Source organism: Callospermophilus lateralis, chromosome 10 (genome assembly GCF_048772815.1).
Source record: "Callospermophilus lateralis isolate mCalLat2 chromosome 10, mCalLat2.hap1, whole genome shotgun sequence".
In the NCBI taxonomy this organism is placed as follows: Eukaryota; Metazoa; Chordata; class Mammalia; order Rodentia; family Sciuridae; genus Callospermophilus; species Callospermophilus lateralis.
In genome coordinates, this window is record NC_135314.1 from 54,234,897 (window position 1) to 54,251,147 (window position 16,251).

The following is a 16,251-nucleotide window of genomic DNA, read 5'->3' on the forward strand; positions in this document are numbered from 1 at the left end:
CTAGGCAGGTTGGGAAGCACCAGGTGAGGCAGGGAGGGGGCAGGTAAGAATGACAGCAGGGACAAGTTGGATCACAGTACCTTCCAGGTGTAATTAAGATAAATGGTGGTCTGTGTTGGATGTGGGATAAAGTGAGATATTTCAACAGTTAGGAAACACCCAATCTGGGGTAGAGAAGTGCCTAGAAGATCTGACAGTGCAGGGCCTAAACTTAAACAATGCTTGGCATATGCAAGTCATTACTGCACTTATTAATGCAGTGTTTACACAGTTTCCAGGACCAGACTCCCCTTCCGTCTAATCCACCCCACACATTCCTGCCAGTAGAGTGTTTTTAAATCATTTGGCACATGATGTCTCCCGTTTCAAACTCTTTCACTAACTTCTCGTTATTTATAATCACTGCTTTTCAAACTGGGGTGAGTAGCCCCAAGGCCACTGCTCTGAGGGGCAGGTAATCTCAAGATAAACTGGGGGTAGCTTCTGTAGCATTAATTTTCTGGAAAACGAGGACAAATTTGACTTTTACCTCAGAGTGGATGTAATAGCACTCCATGATATTTGTATGAGATTTAAGAATGAAACGCTGGCCTTCAGTGAAACTGGAGGTGCCTGCTGTGGTCTATTTCATTTTTGTCTCCACACACCACACTACAAAAATACCTTTATTTACTCGAGCAATGGACACCACCTTGCTAGTCTGGGAGGTGAGAGTGGGCTCAAATAAAGATCCAAACTTCTCATGCAGGGCAGTTAGAACACTTTTGTACGTGCCTCTCCAACTGGTTCCGGCTGTTTCCTGACCTGCAAAGGTGGGACCCCCTTGCTCTTTACTCCTTATTGCTTTTGCTTTTAGTCTAGCCATTCAGAACTTTTGGACAAGTTATTCCAGCTGTCACTTCCTCAGGGAAGTTTGCCGCTCTGTGCCTGTTTCTTGATCTGAGTGAACGAGTTAATACAGTATAGCATTTATCACAGTGCCTGGTTAGCAATGTCCGTGCTGGGTGTCATTATTACTTCCTTCTACATAAATACCACTTCTTCTCTTGACTATAACCAATTCCAGTCTCGACCTATTCGTCATGATCTTGATAACTCCACTGGATCCTTTGCATGAGCTTCCTGAGAAGTCCCCCAGCGCCCCTTATTGGCAATTTCTGATCCGGTGCAGATGTAAATGATAAAGCATCCCTTTTGAGTTTATCAGTTTGGTCACTGAAACCGCCAGTGTATTGGTAACGAAAACTGATAAGCGGCATATTGGCTAGTCTCAAATCCTCGAAAGGGGCAAAGTGTAAATGATTGAATGGAGTCCTTCATCTGTGCCTCCAAGCCCCACGTGTTCCCCTTCCCCCACATCCAGAGCTTAACTTTGCAGCTGCAGGCACGGCCACCTGGGGCGAGGCCGGGGTTGGAGGTGCAGCTTTGGGAGGATGAGACGGATAAGGCAGGTTCGCGCCATACCTGCTCTCCTTCTTTAAGTCTAAAACCGCCTTTGGCCCAAGTAATCGCCGCTCGCCTAGTGGAATGTGCATACCCACCCCCCTTCCCTGGCTAAAGCGCCGGAGCGAGCCCCCCTACCCAGTAGCCCCGAACCCCGACTCTTCAAGTGCGCCGGAAGGGATTTCCACCTGGGCGCCCGAGGGCCTTTGCGTCCCGGGTCGGTCCGGGAGCTGGGCGGAGCTGGTCCAGCCCGGAGCTCGCCCCGCCTCGCCCCGCCTGGCCGTAAGCTGACCGTGTGGCTGTCGGGCGGGGGCCTGGCAGGGAGAGAAGGGGAGGAGAAAGGAGGGGAGGAAAGTGGAGCCTGGCGGGCCGGAGGGAGGAAGGGAAGGGGCGGAGGCGAAGTGCAGAGTGTGCCGGCGCGCGGGGGAGTCTCAGCGCGGGGCGCGTCCGGGAGCCCAAGTCGCAGACGCCGAGCGGAGCCAGTCCCTCCCCTGCCCAGAGCAGCCCGCACCGGCTGTCCCGAGCCGCAACACCCGGGCGTCCTGGCCTGCCATCTAGGACAGCGGCGACCCGGAGACTTGGTTGCGAGCGCTGCGGGAGAGATGGTGGCGACCGGGCGCGGACCAGCGCAGCCGCCCCTTCCTCCCGCTCGGCTGCGGGCGCCTTGAGTCCGAACTGCGAGCGGGGCATGAGGCTGCGGCCCCCGGCCTTAGGCCCCCGCGCCCCGGCCCCCGCCACGCGACCCTGCGGAGTTTGTCGCCCGCGCCGCCGCTGAGGCCGGGCGCCCCACCATGCCGCGGGCCCCGGCGCCCCTGTACGCCTGCCTCCTCGGGCTTTGCGCACTGGTGCCGAGGCTCCCAGGTAAGCTGCGCCTCCAACTGAGTGGAAAGAAACTTTGTAGCGCACACAGAGCCTGCCTGCGTTTCGGAGGGGCCGCTGCGGGGGCGTTGCCTCAGTGGAGGGTGCCCTCGGGGCACTCTCAGGTGGGCCAGCCGCCGCGGGACAGTCCCGCGGGTGCTTCTGAAATGCGTGCGTCATCCGGTGCCTGCAGCCCTGCCGGGCCGTCTCGATCTCCTGTCCCTTCCCCGGCCGAGGAGGAGCCTTCCCTTCCTGTGTAAACAGCCTGGCCCGTCTGCTGACCGAGCGAGCCCGCGAGCGCCCGCGCCCAGGGCGCGGGAGGGCCGCCGCCAGCTCTGCTTTGGGACCAGGGCGCTCCACTCGTGGGCACAAAGCGGCCCTTGTGACCGATCGGGGGCGGGCGGGGAGGCGCAGAGCAATGCAGCCGGTGCCCTGGTCCCGGGGAGGTGAAGGGCAGCGGGAGGCGCGAGACGTAGGGTCTTCCCTAGAGCCAAAGCGTGGCGCCCTGCGACTCTGGAGGACTGGTCTCCTGGAACTGCGGGTGCACAGAACCCGATAGCGAATCCCAAAGTTTCACTGCGCCTAGGCCAATTGCCTTCCTATAAAGATGTAATGCCCCTGAGCTCCCTAAGTCACTGCAAACCCGAGGGGAGACTAGCATCCCGAGCCACTGCCCCACCGGAACGTCCCAATCTGATTCTTTCTGCTTGATTTTATCCCGCAACTCACAAACACTTCGAGGCTCACACGGCCCTAACTATGGAGGATTCTGGATCAGGGGGTGTTGAAGTAGCCTTTTCCGGACACTGCCCTGGGCTGGCCGGAGGCTGTGTGACGACTCTTAAGCTACTTTTAAGTTTTCGGAGTTGGGAGTGGCATTTAGGAGGCTCCTAGTGGAAGGATGCTCTGTTTGGCGCTGTGGGCTGCCAGACAGATGAGCTAGCCTATCTCCTCCTCCTCCTACTCCAAATCAACAAACAAACCCAGAGCAGGCTGCACACTTTCTGCACACGTAATTGCGTGTCGGTGTGCTCCATTCACTTTCAAGCCCCAGAAACTTGGTCTGCTCTTGTGAGCCAAGTGGTTGCCTGGCTGCCCAAGGCTAGGACTGTTTTCCCCTACGGTGTCTCATTTACATGAAGGCTGTGGAGGTTTCAGTGTGAGAGTGGAGGAGGGGTCTGAACAAACAAAAACTTTGTCCAGTCCCTAATTCAAACTTCATACTGTAGCAAGGTTTCTTTTGTGGGAAAATACTCAATCCATAGCTTGGAGTAGATCACTGGAGTACAAATACCCATCTGACAACCAGGACCTATCCCTGGTGTTTTCATAGGACCCTAGAGAAATGCAGAGAGGAGGAAGATGTGGCATACAGGAGCCTCTCTTTGTCAACTGTCCCTTGCTTCATGATGACTTTTCTTTAATTTGAAATTGTGACCCCCTTTAAAAAAATTTTTTTGTGTGTGGTTGTAAGTGGACACAATGCCTTTATTTTTATTCATTGATTTTTATGTGGTGCTGAGGATGGAACCCAGTGCCTCACCCATGCTAGGGGAGCGTTCTACCACTGAGCCACAACTCCAGCCCCAAATTGTGCCCCTTTATCTATTGGTAGAAATTTTTCTTTAATACATTTTAGTGATGGTAGTTTTTAGTTTTTTGGCAAACAAAATATCCAGCAACCCTTATTAATTTCCTCCTTTTCTGCTTCTTTTTTTTTTTTTTTTTCCTTTTGTTTTTCAGTGTTGGTGTTCTGTAAAATTAAAAAGTTCAGGAACTGCTAAAGGAGATCCAAGTTCCAGTCCAGTTTGACATTCTGTGATTCTTATAAAACTCAAATATTTCCAGTTGCAAAGAATTTTTTAAAAGCATTATTTTCCACTTGCATTGTGATTCCCCATTTTCAAAGTTCATGTGCATCCCCACAAGGATCTTCATTTTGCAGAGGGTCCCAAGAGGGCAAAGCCACTTGCTACTTTGTACCTGCCTTAGTTTGAGAGCAGTGGACCAGGGACCATGGCTTTTGGTCTAGTGCCCTTTATCCTACATGACCTCAACATAAGGAAAAAGCATCGAGGTTGGTGGTTCCAATGCCTTCAGGGTTCCTTTTTTTCCATTGCCCATCTCTATAACCACAGGCTTGTCTTCTGCCATTTCCTGTTAGAGTTGTCAGCTCCCAGGGATCAGCAGAACAGCAGCAGAGCAAGCAGAACACTGGCCACCTCTCTCTTAGTGCCCTGGGACCCCAAAAGGTTAGATGGACTGGTTCACCCATGTGATTTCTCCATTTCTCAATGTTACGGAGCCAACTTCAAGCTTTCTATTTTGGTCTTCCTTCCTTTTTTCTTTTCTTTTAAGCACTGCAGGTACTTTCTCCTCTGTCTTGCTACCAGGAATATGATTTGAACAAAAAAGTCACCCAGAGAAAGGAAGAGGTGACCTGCAAGGCACTGCCTGCCTGGGTGTTCCTAGACTAGTGGACAAATCCAGCAGGAAACTGACCTTAGGCTCATTTTTTTGTTAGTTTGTGGTACTGGGGACTGAACACAGGGGTGCTCTACCACTGGTTTCCATTCCAGCCCTTTTTATTTTTTAAAAAAATTTTGAGACAGGTCCTTACTAAATTGCCAAAGCTGGCCTTGAACTTGTGATCCTCCTGCTTTAGCCTGGGGAGTAGCTGGGATTATAGGTCCATGTCACTGAGCAGGGTTAAAGGGCTCATTTTAAACAAGTATTCCTTCAGGCTGACAACAATGGACCCCTCCCCACCAGGAGTATCTTTGCTTATCCATGGCCACAAGAGTCTCCAGATGGAACCCTAAGAAGTGGTCCTCTCACAAAACCAGGGAAAGGTTTCATTGGCTTTTCCATGCCACCCTTGCTTTCTAAGAGGAAGGACTGTGCTCTTGGTCCTGCCATACGACTGCAGTCACGTTTTATATCATAGTTTATATTTTTAAGCCATCAAATGTTTCTTTTACTGAATGCCCTGAAAATTAAAATGCTCTGAATACTAAGAGAGCCCCTCATTTTATTTAGCAGACTCACACTGGCAGTGCCCTTCCCTTCTGCCCTCACCCATCCCAGGCCTAGTGCTGGTCTGTGATGGGCTGTTGGAATTTGGCTGGATTTGCTGCTCTCTTCAGGTAACCAGGCCCAGGCGTGGCAATGGCAGGACAGTCAATGAAATATGCAAACAGTGGGCTTGGTTTATAGACTGCTATTTACCCTATGTGTTTGCATTTTTAACTTCATCATCCTTGAGTCATGGGGGGTGCTTTTTATAAAGGAGATTGAGGCAGAAGAGGGCAGGACCTAATTAGCTCTAATTAGTATTCCTCTCTTGCTTGTTCTCCATGCTTATTTAGCTACTGAGGCAACAGAGAATTAAAATATCTAAGTAGTTTGGCAAAAGACCCTTTGTACCCGCCTGCCCTGCTAACAACTTTTTCTTCTTTAGCCTGATTATGGAAATATTCGGAGAAGTTTTAAGATATCAGTAATGTGGGACAATTTCACTGTGCTTAAATAATAGGGTTCCTTTCACAGGGCGTGTGGAGCTGGGTTTCTGGGATGGGGCCTTTCCACAGGTATTTTCAGTTGGCCAGGCTGGGGCTTTGGAAAACCGATGGCCATGCTTTGTTTTCCTTCCTTCCAGTTGGAATGGGATTAGTGGGCTTTCTAAACAGACCCCTTTATTTATAAGCATCCATTTGTTGGTGAGGCTTCTTGCTTGCAGGGCCATGGGGTGAAGAGTCTGTGCCAGGACAGGTTGACTTATCCCCTGTGGCTGGTACTTTGGGGGTGCCTAGATGTGCTGCCCTCTCCTTGCAGGATCCCCTCCCGACCTCAGCTGAATTGTTCAGAGGTGGTCTCTTGTAGAGTTGGGGTGGATTCGTGCACTTGACCCTTCTAGGTATTCTCAGCTCTCACAATGATCCTGTTGAAACTTTAGCCAGATCGTGTTTTAAGTCAGATCGTGTTGCTGTGCTTAAAACTTTCTGGTGGCTTTGCGAAGTCCTCACATGGGAATGCTTACCCTTCTGCTCTGACCCGTCACTACTCTCCCCTCAGGCACTTCACTCCAGCAGCCTGTGCCGCCTCTGATCTTCTAGCAGCCAGCCAGGCCCCCGGGGCAGGCCCTTCCACTTCCCCCAATCCCCAAAATCTCTTCTCAAGTGTTTCCTGCTCAATCACTTGGTATCCCCAGCCATTACCAACCAAAGCTGCCACTTCCTGCGTCAGCCTCTTGCTTCCTATCTCCTTTCCTTCCTCTGTCTTCCTCCTTAGTACTTCTGCTGTCTAATGTGCCTGTTTATCTGACTGCCTATGAGGAAGCTGAGGGAGGGCTACGTGACTTGCCCAAGGTCATCAGTGCTGAGCACTCTATCAATTCCCCACACACTCCACATCCTGTGGTTTCAATGGCTTTAAAAAAAAAAAAAGTCCTAAAAATTTAGAATGATTTCAGATTTATAGGAAGGCTGAGAATATCATAGAGTTGCTATCCGTTCTACACCCCACCCCCATTGCCGTTAGCATCCTCGTTTGTTGCAGTTGTGAACTACATTGATAATACTCTCTTAACCTAAGTCCACATTTTATTCAGATTGCCTTAGTTTTTACTTTTTTTTTTTTTTTTTCTGTTGTAGGATCCTATCTAGTATACCATGTGGGGTTGTCATGTCTCCTTGGGTTTCTCCTGACAATGACAGTTTCTCAGTTTTTCCTTGTTTTCAATGGCCTTGACAGGTTTTTATTTTATGCTCTTTCTTTTTCTTCTTTTTTCTATCTATTTTTGGTGCTGGGGATTGAAACCAGGGCCTCATGCATGCTAGGCAAGTCCTCTACCACTAAGCTACATCCCCAGCTAACCTTGACAGTTTTGACAAGTATTGGTCAGTTATTTTGAGGACTGTGTCCTATTAGGGTTTAGCTGATGTTTTTTTTTTTTTTTCATGATTAGATGGAATTATTGGTAATCAATGGCCTCTTTTTCAATTAATTTTTGAATACGTAACATACATATTTCTTAAAAGTATAACTAGGGTACAGTGAGAAGCCTCTCTTCCTTCTTGTTGTCCATTAGCTCAGGATAGTCCCCTGATGATTGCGTTCCCTGCACAGAGGATCCCTGTTAGGTTCCTTATGTATAAGTATTTCTATACTCATGTTACAAATATCTCTTATGTGTTTTTATTCAAAAGTAACAGTGAACATACTGTTCTACATCTTGCTTTTTATTTTAAATTTGGCAATATATTGGAGTAAGCTTTGTCTTAATATTCAGAGAACAGGCCCATTCTCATTTATATATAGAATCCATACAATGGAATACAGTATTGAATACCATACAGTACACGAATTGCTGTTTTAAAGACAGAAATCATATTTGTAAAGCCAATGTTTCTGGTTGGCTGGCAGGAGTCTGATATTCAGAAAGGCAGTCTCAGATGGGAACTAATTGAGGTGGAAACTTCCTAGGGCATACTTGTATCATGGTAATAACTTTGGACATTGGTTATTTAGTTGTTAGATTCTACACTGGAAATCTTTTGTGTATTGTGTGACAGATGTATATGGCATAGTTCAGGCATGGGGACAAGCACTTCAGTGGTTTGTCACCTTCAAGGCAAAGGGTCATTCCAGGTTGACATCCACTTCAGCACTCACTTTTTATCCCATTGAGTGTTTTTGGATCAGGCAAATCCGATTTATGCTTGAGTATAGTTTTATGACCTTGGAGATGTGGGGTGGGACAGAAGTGGGAGAGGCTGAGTGGAGGGAGGCCAGACGGGAGGCTACTGCAGGAAATTAGACCAGAGGGCTGGCTTGAGCTGTTGACACTGGAGGGGGCAGGCAGGAAGGGTTGGATTAGGAGAAACATTCCGTGCATCTTGAAGGAATGATCAGCCGGACATGGTGGCTGCCTGGATATGACTGATGAAAGAAAGGGGCAAGTCCATGAGTTTCGGAAGTAGAGCATATTTTTAGATGATAGTTTACAGTAAACCCCAGACTTCAGATCCTCAAAGCCAGAGGGCCACAGGGAATTGAAGCCGAACTGGGAATAGCCACGGTGCAAAACACCAACCAAGGAAAGATGTGGCTGCCATCTGGGCCACTAGTGCCTATCTCCATGACTTAGACACAACACTCTGACATTTGTGAACTCCAGCTGCTCAGCTTTTTATTCATTGCTTCCTTTTCAAACCGCTTATTGGCGCCGAGTGACTCATCTAGCCAAATCCAAAGTCTCTGAAATATTAATAGGTGGAGAGAGGAGAGATGCCAAAGGGAGCAACTTTGGCCCTAGGACACACATCCGCACAGCCTGTGGTCCTGGAGCTCCTGTCTGGTACCTGGTAACTGGCACATGGTGAGCTCTGGGAAGCAGGGCCTGGGGCTGGGTATTTGTGAATCTCCAGCCTCCTCCAGTCCAGTGCTCAGCATTTAGGATGTACTTGGTGTGGGTGTCTTGAATTTGAATCTGTCGCAATAGCAACCTAATTTTAGGGCGATTGTTTTGAGGGCTGTAAAACTTCTTTATTATTGCATGTGAATATAGACTAATAATATAAAATAATTAATAATGCACTATCACTTAAGTTTTTTAGTTTTTCAATATATTTCATACCAGTGTCTGTCACATCCATTGCACCCTTTCCATATGTGTCCAAGGTCTTTGAGGCTGGTAGACCAGAAGACTAGAGACCTGTCTGGTCTGGATTGATTAGACCCGAGGAGCTCTTACCACTCTAGGCCCTGGATCCCCAGCCCAAGTTCCCAGAGGAGGCTTTGGTAGTTAGGGAGGATTGTTGGTGAATTTATGTGGCTGTAAGCAGAGTCCTAAACTAGGCCTCTGCCCTCATATTCCTTTTTGACCAAAGGGCTGTTAGAGATCTCCTCCAGGAGCCCTGGAACTCAGTGGCCAAGGCAGCCCTGGGTGGAGGATGGTGTAGGGATTACCTGGCAGGCATCCCATTTGGGCACTTTCCATTTGTGACCTCTTCAGACCCAGGGCTCCTTGTTTCAAGGCATTACTCAGCTTTTTTCATGTTTTCATCTGTAAAATGAGGCCACTGAACTAGCTCATCTAAAACTGTTCTAGCTTCAAGGTTCTGCAATCCATTATTGATTCGTTTATTTATTTTGGTACTGGGGATTGAACCCAGGGGCACTTAACCACTGAGCTACATCCCCAGTCCTTTTAACTTTTGAGACAGGGCCTCACTAAGTTGCTGAGGCTGACCTTGAACTTGCCATCCTCCGGCCTCAGCCTCCCTAGTCACTGGGATTACAGGTGTGTACCACTGAGCTCAGCTGCAATTCTATTATTTTATTGCAGTGATTTCATAGTTAAAAGATGTCACAAGGGCCTGAATTTGTATCTGATGAGGTTGAAGAAAGGAGAAGGACAGTAACATTTTTCTAGATGTTTTTCTTCCCTCTGACAGGAAAGGGGATTTGACCCAAAAATGGAACCAGCATTTTGAAACTCTTTTCCAACTCAGGCTCTCGTTTTTTGGTTTTTTTTTTTTTGTTTTGTTTTGTTTTGTTTTTTTAAACATTTTTAAATATTTTTTAAGTAGTGGACGGACATAATATGTTTATTTTATTTAGTTTTATGTGGTGCCAGGGATCGAACCCAGTGCCTCACACATGCTGGGCTAGTGTTCTACCACTGAGCCACAACCCCCGCCCTCAGGCTCTCATTTTTGAAGGCTTATGTGCCTGTTTGGAAATCACTGAGTGGTTTCATTTTAAAACTAGAAAGGAGGAGTGGGTGAGGGCAGGCAGCAGGCCCAGCTTCCTAGTGGACTGTGCTCTGAGACTTGGGAGGACTCTTCTTGCTAAAGAAGGTCATGCGGGGCCATAGGTCTCAGTGGCACCCAGGAACTCTGGCTGCAGGCCTGGTATGAGAAGGTGTCTGAGGATGCCTGCCCTGGAGCCCCTGGTTCACTGGGTGTGAGGCAGACGAGGGGCCCCGGGTTTAGGGTCAGGTCCCTGGCTGGCGGAAACCGCTGTTCACACCCTCTTTGGCTCACAAATCCTCCCTCTTTCCTTTCCAGCATGGCAGGCTCTGTCTATTCCTCCTCCTGTCTCAGCTGCTGTTCTTCTCCCAACTAGTGTTCCTTCCAATGCCCCTCAGGAAGACACCAGTGCAGTTTCCCAGCGCATCTCACCCGCCCCTATCCTGCCCAGCGGGTTCCTTTGCCATTTATGATTCCTTTGGGTCTTACTTCTGATGACAAAGGAGAAGCAGGAAGTTGAAATTAGCAAACTGGGGAAAGGTTAGAGTTTCCAGAGGCCTTTTCTGCCCCTCTGTTTTGATACTTCTTCTCTTTTTCGGTTTAACATTTTGTTTTAAAATTATATATTCTTATTTTTTTCTCATTTTATATATATTTATTTTATATTTTTTTCATATAAATTTTTATTTTTCTCATTTTATGGAGGTATACTTGACAAATATATAGTAACAGATAATATATATTTACAATATGCAGTGTGTTTTATTAATTGTTTGTTATACTTATTGTTTCAATCAGGGATTGAACCAAAGGGTGCTCAACCACTGAGCTGCATCCTCAGCCCTTTTTATTTTTTGTTTTGAGACAGGGTCTCGCTAAGTTGCTGAGGGTCTCACTAAGTTGCTGAGGCTGACCTCAAACTGACCATCCTCCTGCCTCAGCCTCCTGAGTCATTGGGATTACAATGTGATATTTTGATATAGGTATACCTTATAAAGTTATTGCCACAATTAAGCTAATGAAAATGTTTATCACCTCAGTTATTTTGTGTGTGTGTGTGTGGTAAGAATGTTGAAATTATACTGTCTTAGCAATTTTTAAGTATTTAATATATTACCCGATGTCACCATGCTGTACAACTAACTGACCTCCAGAACTTATTCACACCATTTAAGATTTTGTACCTTTTGACCAACATCTCCCCATTCCCCACCCCCACTAGTCCCTGGTAACTAAAAACTGCCTTTCTACTCTACTCTGTGCTTCTATGATTTCCATGGTTCTAGATTTCACTGTTTCAGGTATCAGTGAGGTCACACAGTGTTTGTCGTTCTGTGACTGGCTTATTTCACTTAGTATAATGTCCTCCAGATTTATCCATTTAAGGATTTCCTTCATTTTAAAAAGCTTAATAACATTCTATTATATGTATACACCACATTTTCTTTATCCATTCATTCGCCTATGGACACTTAGGTTGATTCTGTATCTTGGCTGTAGTGACTAGTGCTATGGTGAACATGGAGTATGAGTATCTTTTTGAAATATTGATTTCATTTCCTTTGGATCTATACTTGGAAGCAGGATTGTTGGATCATATGGTGGTTCTAGTTTTATTTATTTATTTATTTATTTATTTATTTTTTCCTGGTACTGGGAGTTGGTTCCAGCAACTCAGGCATGCTAAGCAAGCACGGTTACCACTGAGCTACATCCCCAGTCCCTATTTTTAGTTTTTTTTTTGAGTAACTTCCACAGTGGACTTAGATCAGATCTCATTAAGTTGCTTAGGGCCTTGCTAAGTTACTAAAGCTCTCTTTGAACTCTTGCTTTCTGCTTTCTCATTAACAATGTACAAGGACAACCCTTTCTCTGGATCCTCTATGATGCTTTTTATCTTTTGTTTTTGATAATAGTCATTCTAACAGGTATGAAGTGATAGCTCATTATGGTTTTAATTTGCATTTCCCTGATGATTAGTAATGTGGAACATTTCATGCACCTTTTGGCCATTTGTTTGCTTTTTGAGAAATATCTGTTGAGATCCTTTGCCCATATTTTAATTAGGCTATTTGTTTTCTTACCATTGACTTGTTGGAGTTCCCTGAGTATTTGGGATATTAATTCATTCTCAGATTTATGGTTTGCAAATATTCTCCCCCATACTGTTTGTTGTCTCTTCATTCAGTTGAGCGTTTCCTTCACTGTGCATGAGCTTTTCAGATTGATATAATCTTACCCTCACAGTTGAGCCTGGCTCTAGAGACCCCTTCCCAGTTAGAGGGGTGGGAGGAAGAAGATCTGCCTAGGTTTGAATTAAGTAACCTTTACCAGTGATAAAACAGTTTCCTTACAATCTTATTTTCTGTCAATTTGTCAATTTTTGGTCTTGTGGTCTGTTTTGAAATAGGATCCAAAAAAAAAAAAAAAAATCACTGCTGAAACCAATGTTGTGAAACTTTCTTCCTGTGTTTTCTTCTGGCAACTTTATAGTTTTAGCTCTTTTTAACTCTTTAATCGATCTCGAGTTGATTTTTGCACATGGGGTGAGACAAGGTCTAATATCATTTTTATGCATGTGACTATCCAGTTGTTCCAACACCATTTATTGAGGAGGCCAGCCTTTCTTCTCTGTGTTTTCTTGGCACTGTTATTGAAGATCAGCTTGCCATAAGTGCGTGGATTTTTTTTCTGGGCTCTCTATTCTGTTCCGTTGGTCTATGTCTGTTTTATGCTGTACCATTTTGCTTTGATTACTATAGTTTTGTAGGTTGCTTTGGGATTGAGCCAGGGATGTGTAACACAGAGCCACATCCCCAGCCCTTTTTATTTTTATTTTTTAAAGTTTTGACACTGGATCTCACTAAGTTGCTTAGGGCCTTGCTAAGTTACTAAAGCTCTCTTTGAACTCTCGATCCTCCTGCCTCAGCCTCCAAGTTGTTGGCATTACAAGCTTGTGCCATTGTACCTGGCAACTTTTTATTATTATTATCATTATTTTTTCTTTTTTGAGATGGAGTCTCATCCTGTTTCAGACTGGCCCTGAGTTCATGATCCTCCTGCTTCAGCTTCCCAAGTAGCTGATAATGGCTTTATAGTAAGTGTATTTTGAAATCAAATATTGTGATTCATCTAGCTTTATTCTTTTTGTTTGATTGCTTTGCTTTGGCTGTTTGAGGTCTTTTGTAGTTTAATGTGAATTTTAGATTTTTTTTTTTTTTTTTTTTTTTTTTTTTACTATTTGTGTGAAAAATACCATTGGAATTTTGGTAGGAATTGCATTGAATTGTTCATTGCTTGTTCAATTGCATTGTTCATTGATTGTTCAATTGCATTGAACAATCTGTAGATGGTTTTTGGTGGCATGGACATTTTAACAATATTAATTTTTCTAAACTGTGAGTACAGGATATCTTTCTATTTCAGAGGGTCTTCTTCTATTTCTTTCATCAGTTTTTGTAGTTTTCAGTGTATAGATCTTTCACCTCAATACTTAAATTTATTTCTAAGTATTTTGTTTGTTGTGGTTTTGATGCTATCATAAATGGAATTGCTTTCTTGATTTCTTTTCCAGGTCATTGTTAGTGTTTAGAAATGATATTGATTATCTTACAAAACATTTTCATGGTGTCTAGTGGAACTAGGTAACCATCTTCTACCTTCCTATATTTTCTTCTCTACTTTCTTTAATTTTCCCCCCTTACCATCTGAACCCTCTTCCTAGGGTGGTGGCCCTGGGTTTCTTTCCTTTCCATCCATCCAGTGTGCTTCTCTCCTTTTCTTTTTGCAAAAACAATGATCAGGAGAGACCAAATAGTGCCAAGAAGACCAAATAGAATTAATCTCATCCAGGGAATATGAATGAATGACCAGCAAGATTTGCTCTTAGTCAAAAGTAATGTGTAGAAGTAATGGTTCAGAAAGGAAGGGAAAGACAGAGATGGTGAATCTCACCCAGGAGAGTTGTGTTGTTGGTGGTGGGTGAGTAGGAGGGGGGTCCACAGGAGAAAGGGCTGTGGACTTATTACTCTTGCCCTCACAGTTGAGCCTGGTTTTGGAGACCCCTTCCCAGTTAGTGGGGTGGGAGGAAGAAGACTTGCCTAGGTTTGAATTAAGTAACCTTTACTAGTGATAAAACAGTTTCCTTATAATCTTATTTTCTGATTTAAAAAAAATATTATCAGGATGAGTTTTGAATTTTATCAAGAGCTTTTTCATTACCTACCAGGCAATGATATGATTTTTCCTCTTTGACCTGTTAATAGATATTTGAGTCAATGAATTTCCTTTATCTTAACTTGCATTTCTTTTTAAGAGGCTTGCCAGCTTCTTTTAGTGTACCATAGGTTTGTTTTTTCTTTTCGTTTGTTTGTTTTTTGCTTTTTGATACTAGGGATTGGAACCCAGGTGCACTTAACCACTGAGCCACATCCCCGACCATGTTTATATTTTGAGACAGGGTCTAGCTAAATTGCTTAGGGCCTCACTAAATTGCCGAAACTGGTTTTAAACTCCCAATCCTCCTGCCTCAGCCTCCAGAACAGCTGGGATTAGAGGCATGCACCCCTGTGCCCTGACAATATACTGTAGATTTTGACTAGATAGTATCTAATTTAGGATTTTCTTTTTTATGCCTGAATGAAGCCAATCCATTCTTTTTCTTACTTATACTATTTTGCCTTTATTGGACAGACCAAGTGTAAGGGGGTCCTCTTCTCCCTCAATGAGGGAGGGTTTGCTGAGTTATGGAGAAAACAGATGGGAATCCAAGGAGGCCCAGCAGAAGAGAAGGGGGTTGCTAACACAAGTGTGCATGCTGGGTAGATGCTTCAAAAACTCCATGTTTGGCCTCAGTAAATAAGCCTTAACTTGCAATCTGCAGTGGGGAACCCTTCAGCCTCAGACTTGCTGTTAAAGAAGGAAGCAACCCTCCCCCATACATACACCCCAAGCCATTCAAAGGTCTCATCACTCAGATTCAAAGTCAGGAACTAATTGCATCTTTATCTTGCTTTGAAGGACTCAACATTTGCACCAGTGGAAGTGCCACCTCGTGTGAAGAATGTCTGCTAATCCACCCAAAATGTGCCTGGTGCTCCAAAGAGGTATGTCGGGGGCTGGTGGGGGACAGGGGAGAGGAGGGAAGGAGTGTTATGGGGGAGAGGAAAGGAAGGGGACAACACCACAGCACAGCACATAGATCCAGTGTACATAAAAAGCACATACAGGGCTGGGGATGTAGCTCAGTTGGTAGGGTGCTTGCCTCGCTTGCATAGCCTTGGGTTCCATCCCCAGCACCACACACACACACACACACACACACACACACACACACACGAGCATGTGCAGATCCTACAAGCTGCCTCTTCTGCTTCCATCCAGAATGATGACAAATCTGAGTTCACGAAATGAGAAGTTTTATTGGGCCTCTTGATGGTGTTGAATGTTAATCTTGTTTTGGGGAAACAAGGCTTTTCTTCCCTTTTTTGTGGAAAGCAAATGGGACTTCCTTACAGCTTTTTGACCTTTGTCTAAGAACTGCCAAACCCATCATGTGTGGACCCCTGCTGGATGCCACTCATCATATCTATAGTGTCTCTAACCCCCACAACAGCTCCATCAAGTGGATGTAAACACACCCATTTTATTGACAATCTGAGTAAATTGATTTGTCGAAGGCCACACAGGTGTATCAAAGCTGGGGTTTGAATTTTCCTACTTGTACTTCTGGGCCCAGGCCCTTTCCTCTAGAAGGTTCTGCGTCTTACCCTCGAGACTCTCTACAACCTTTTCTACTGGGGAGCAAGATTACTAAACAAGTTACTTTGAGAGAGGAATCTCCTCCATGTATAAACCCTGAATCATATTTGCACTTATAGTGTCTTTGTAACAAACTTTCTTTAAACCCTTTTTGGTTCCCTCTGACCTACAGGACGGATCCAAGTCCCAAGGCCTCTGCCTTTCTGCCTGCTGTCATCCCTTGCCCACCCTCACTCCTGCCTTTCACCAGAGGGAGCTACTTGAAAACCCTCAGAGCCCTGCTGAGGAACCCCTCATGACTTCCCATCTGCTCCTTCTCCCTTCACAGCTACCAGCTTTCCACCTTCTCTTCACCAACTCTTTCCAATTCAAACCCATCTACTCGGAAAACTCTCATGACTTCCCTTCATACACACCTGTCCATCTGTCTATGCAT

The 16,251-nt window shown here is 45.3% G+C and overlaps 1 protein-coding gene across 2 annotated transcripts in view; it reads left to right on the forward strand.

Moving 5' to 3' along the window:
* Positions 1–1,801: 1,801 nt before the first annotated feature.
* The window catches only part of Itgb5 (integrin subunit beta 5), a 114,125-nt gene continuing 99,675 nt past the window's right edge, over positions 1,802–16,251 (forward strand). Inside the window, exons 1-2 of one of the 2 annotated variants that reach the window (XM_076868025.2) lie at positions 1,802–2,304; positions 15,075–15,160. In XM_076868025.2, coding sequence (XP_076724140.2) covers positions 2,235–2,304; positions 15,075–15,160 — 156 coding nt within the window. In that variant the 5' untranslated portion in view covers positions 1,802–2,234. The remainder of the gene's footprint in view (positions 2,305–15,074; positions 15,161–16,251) is intronic. The other variant, XM_076868024.2, reaches the window with a different exon arrangement.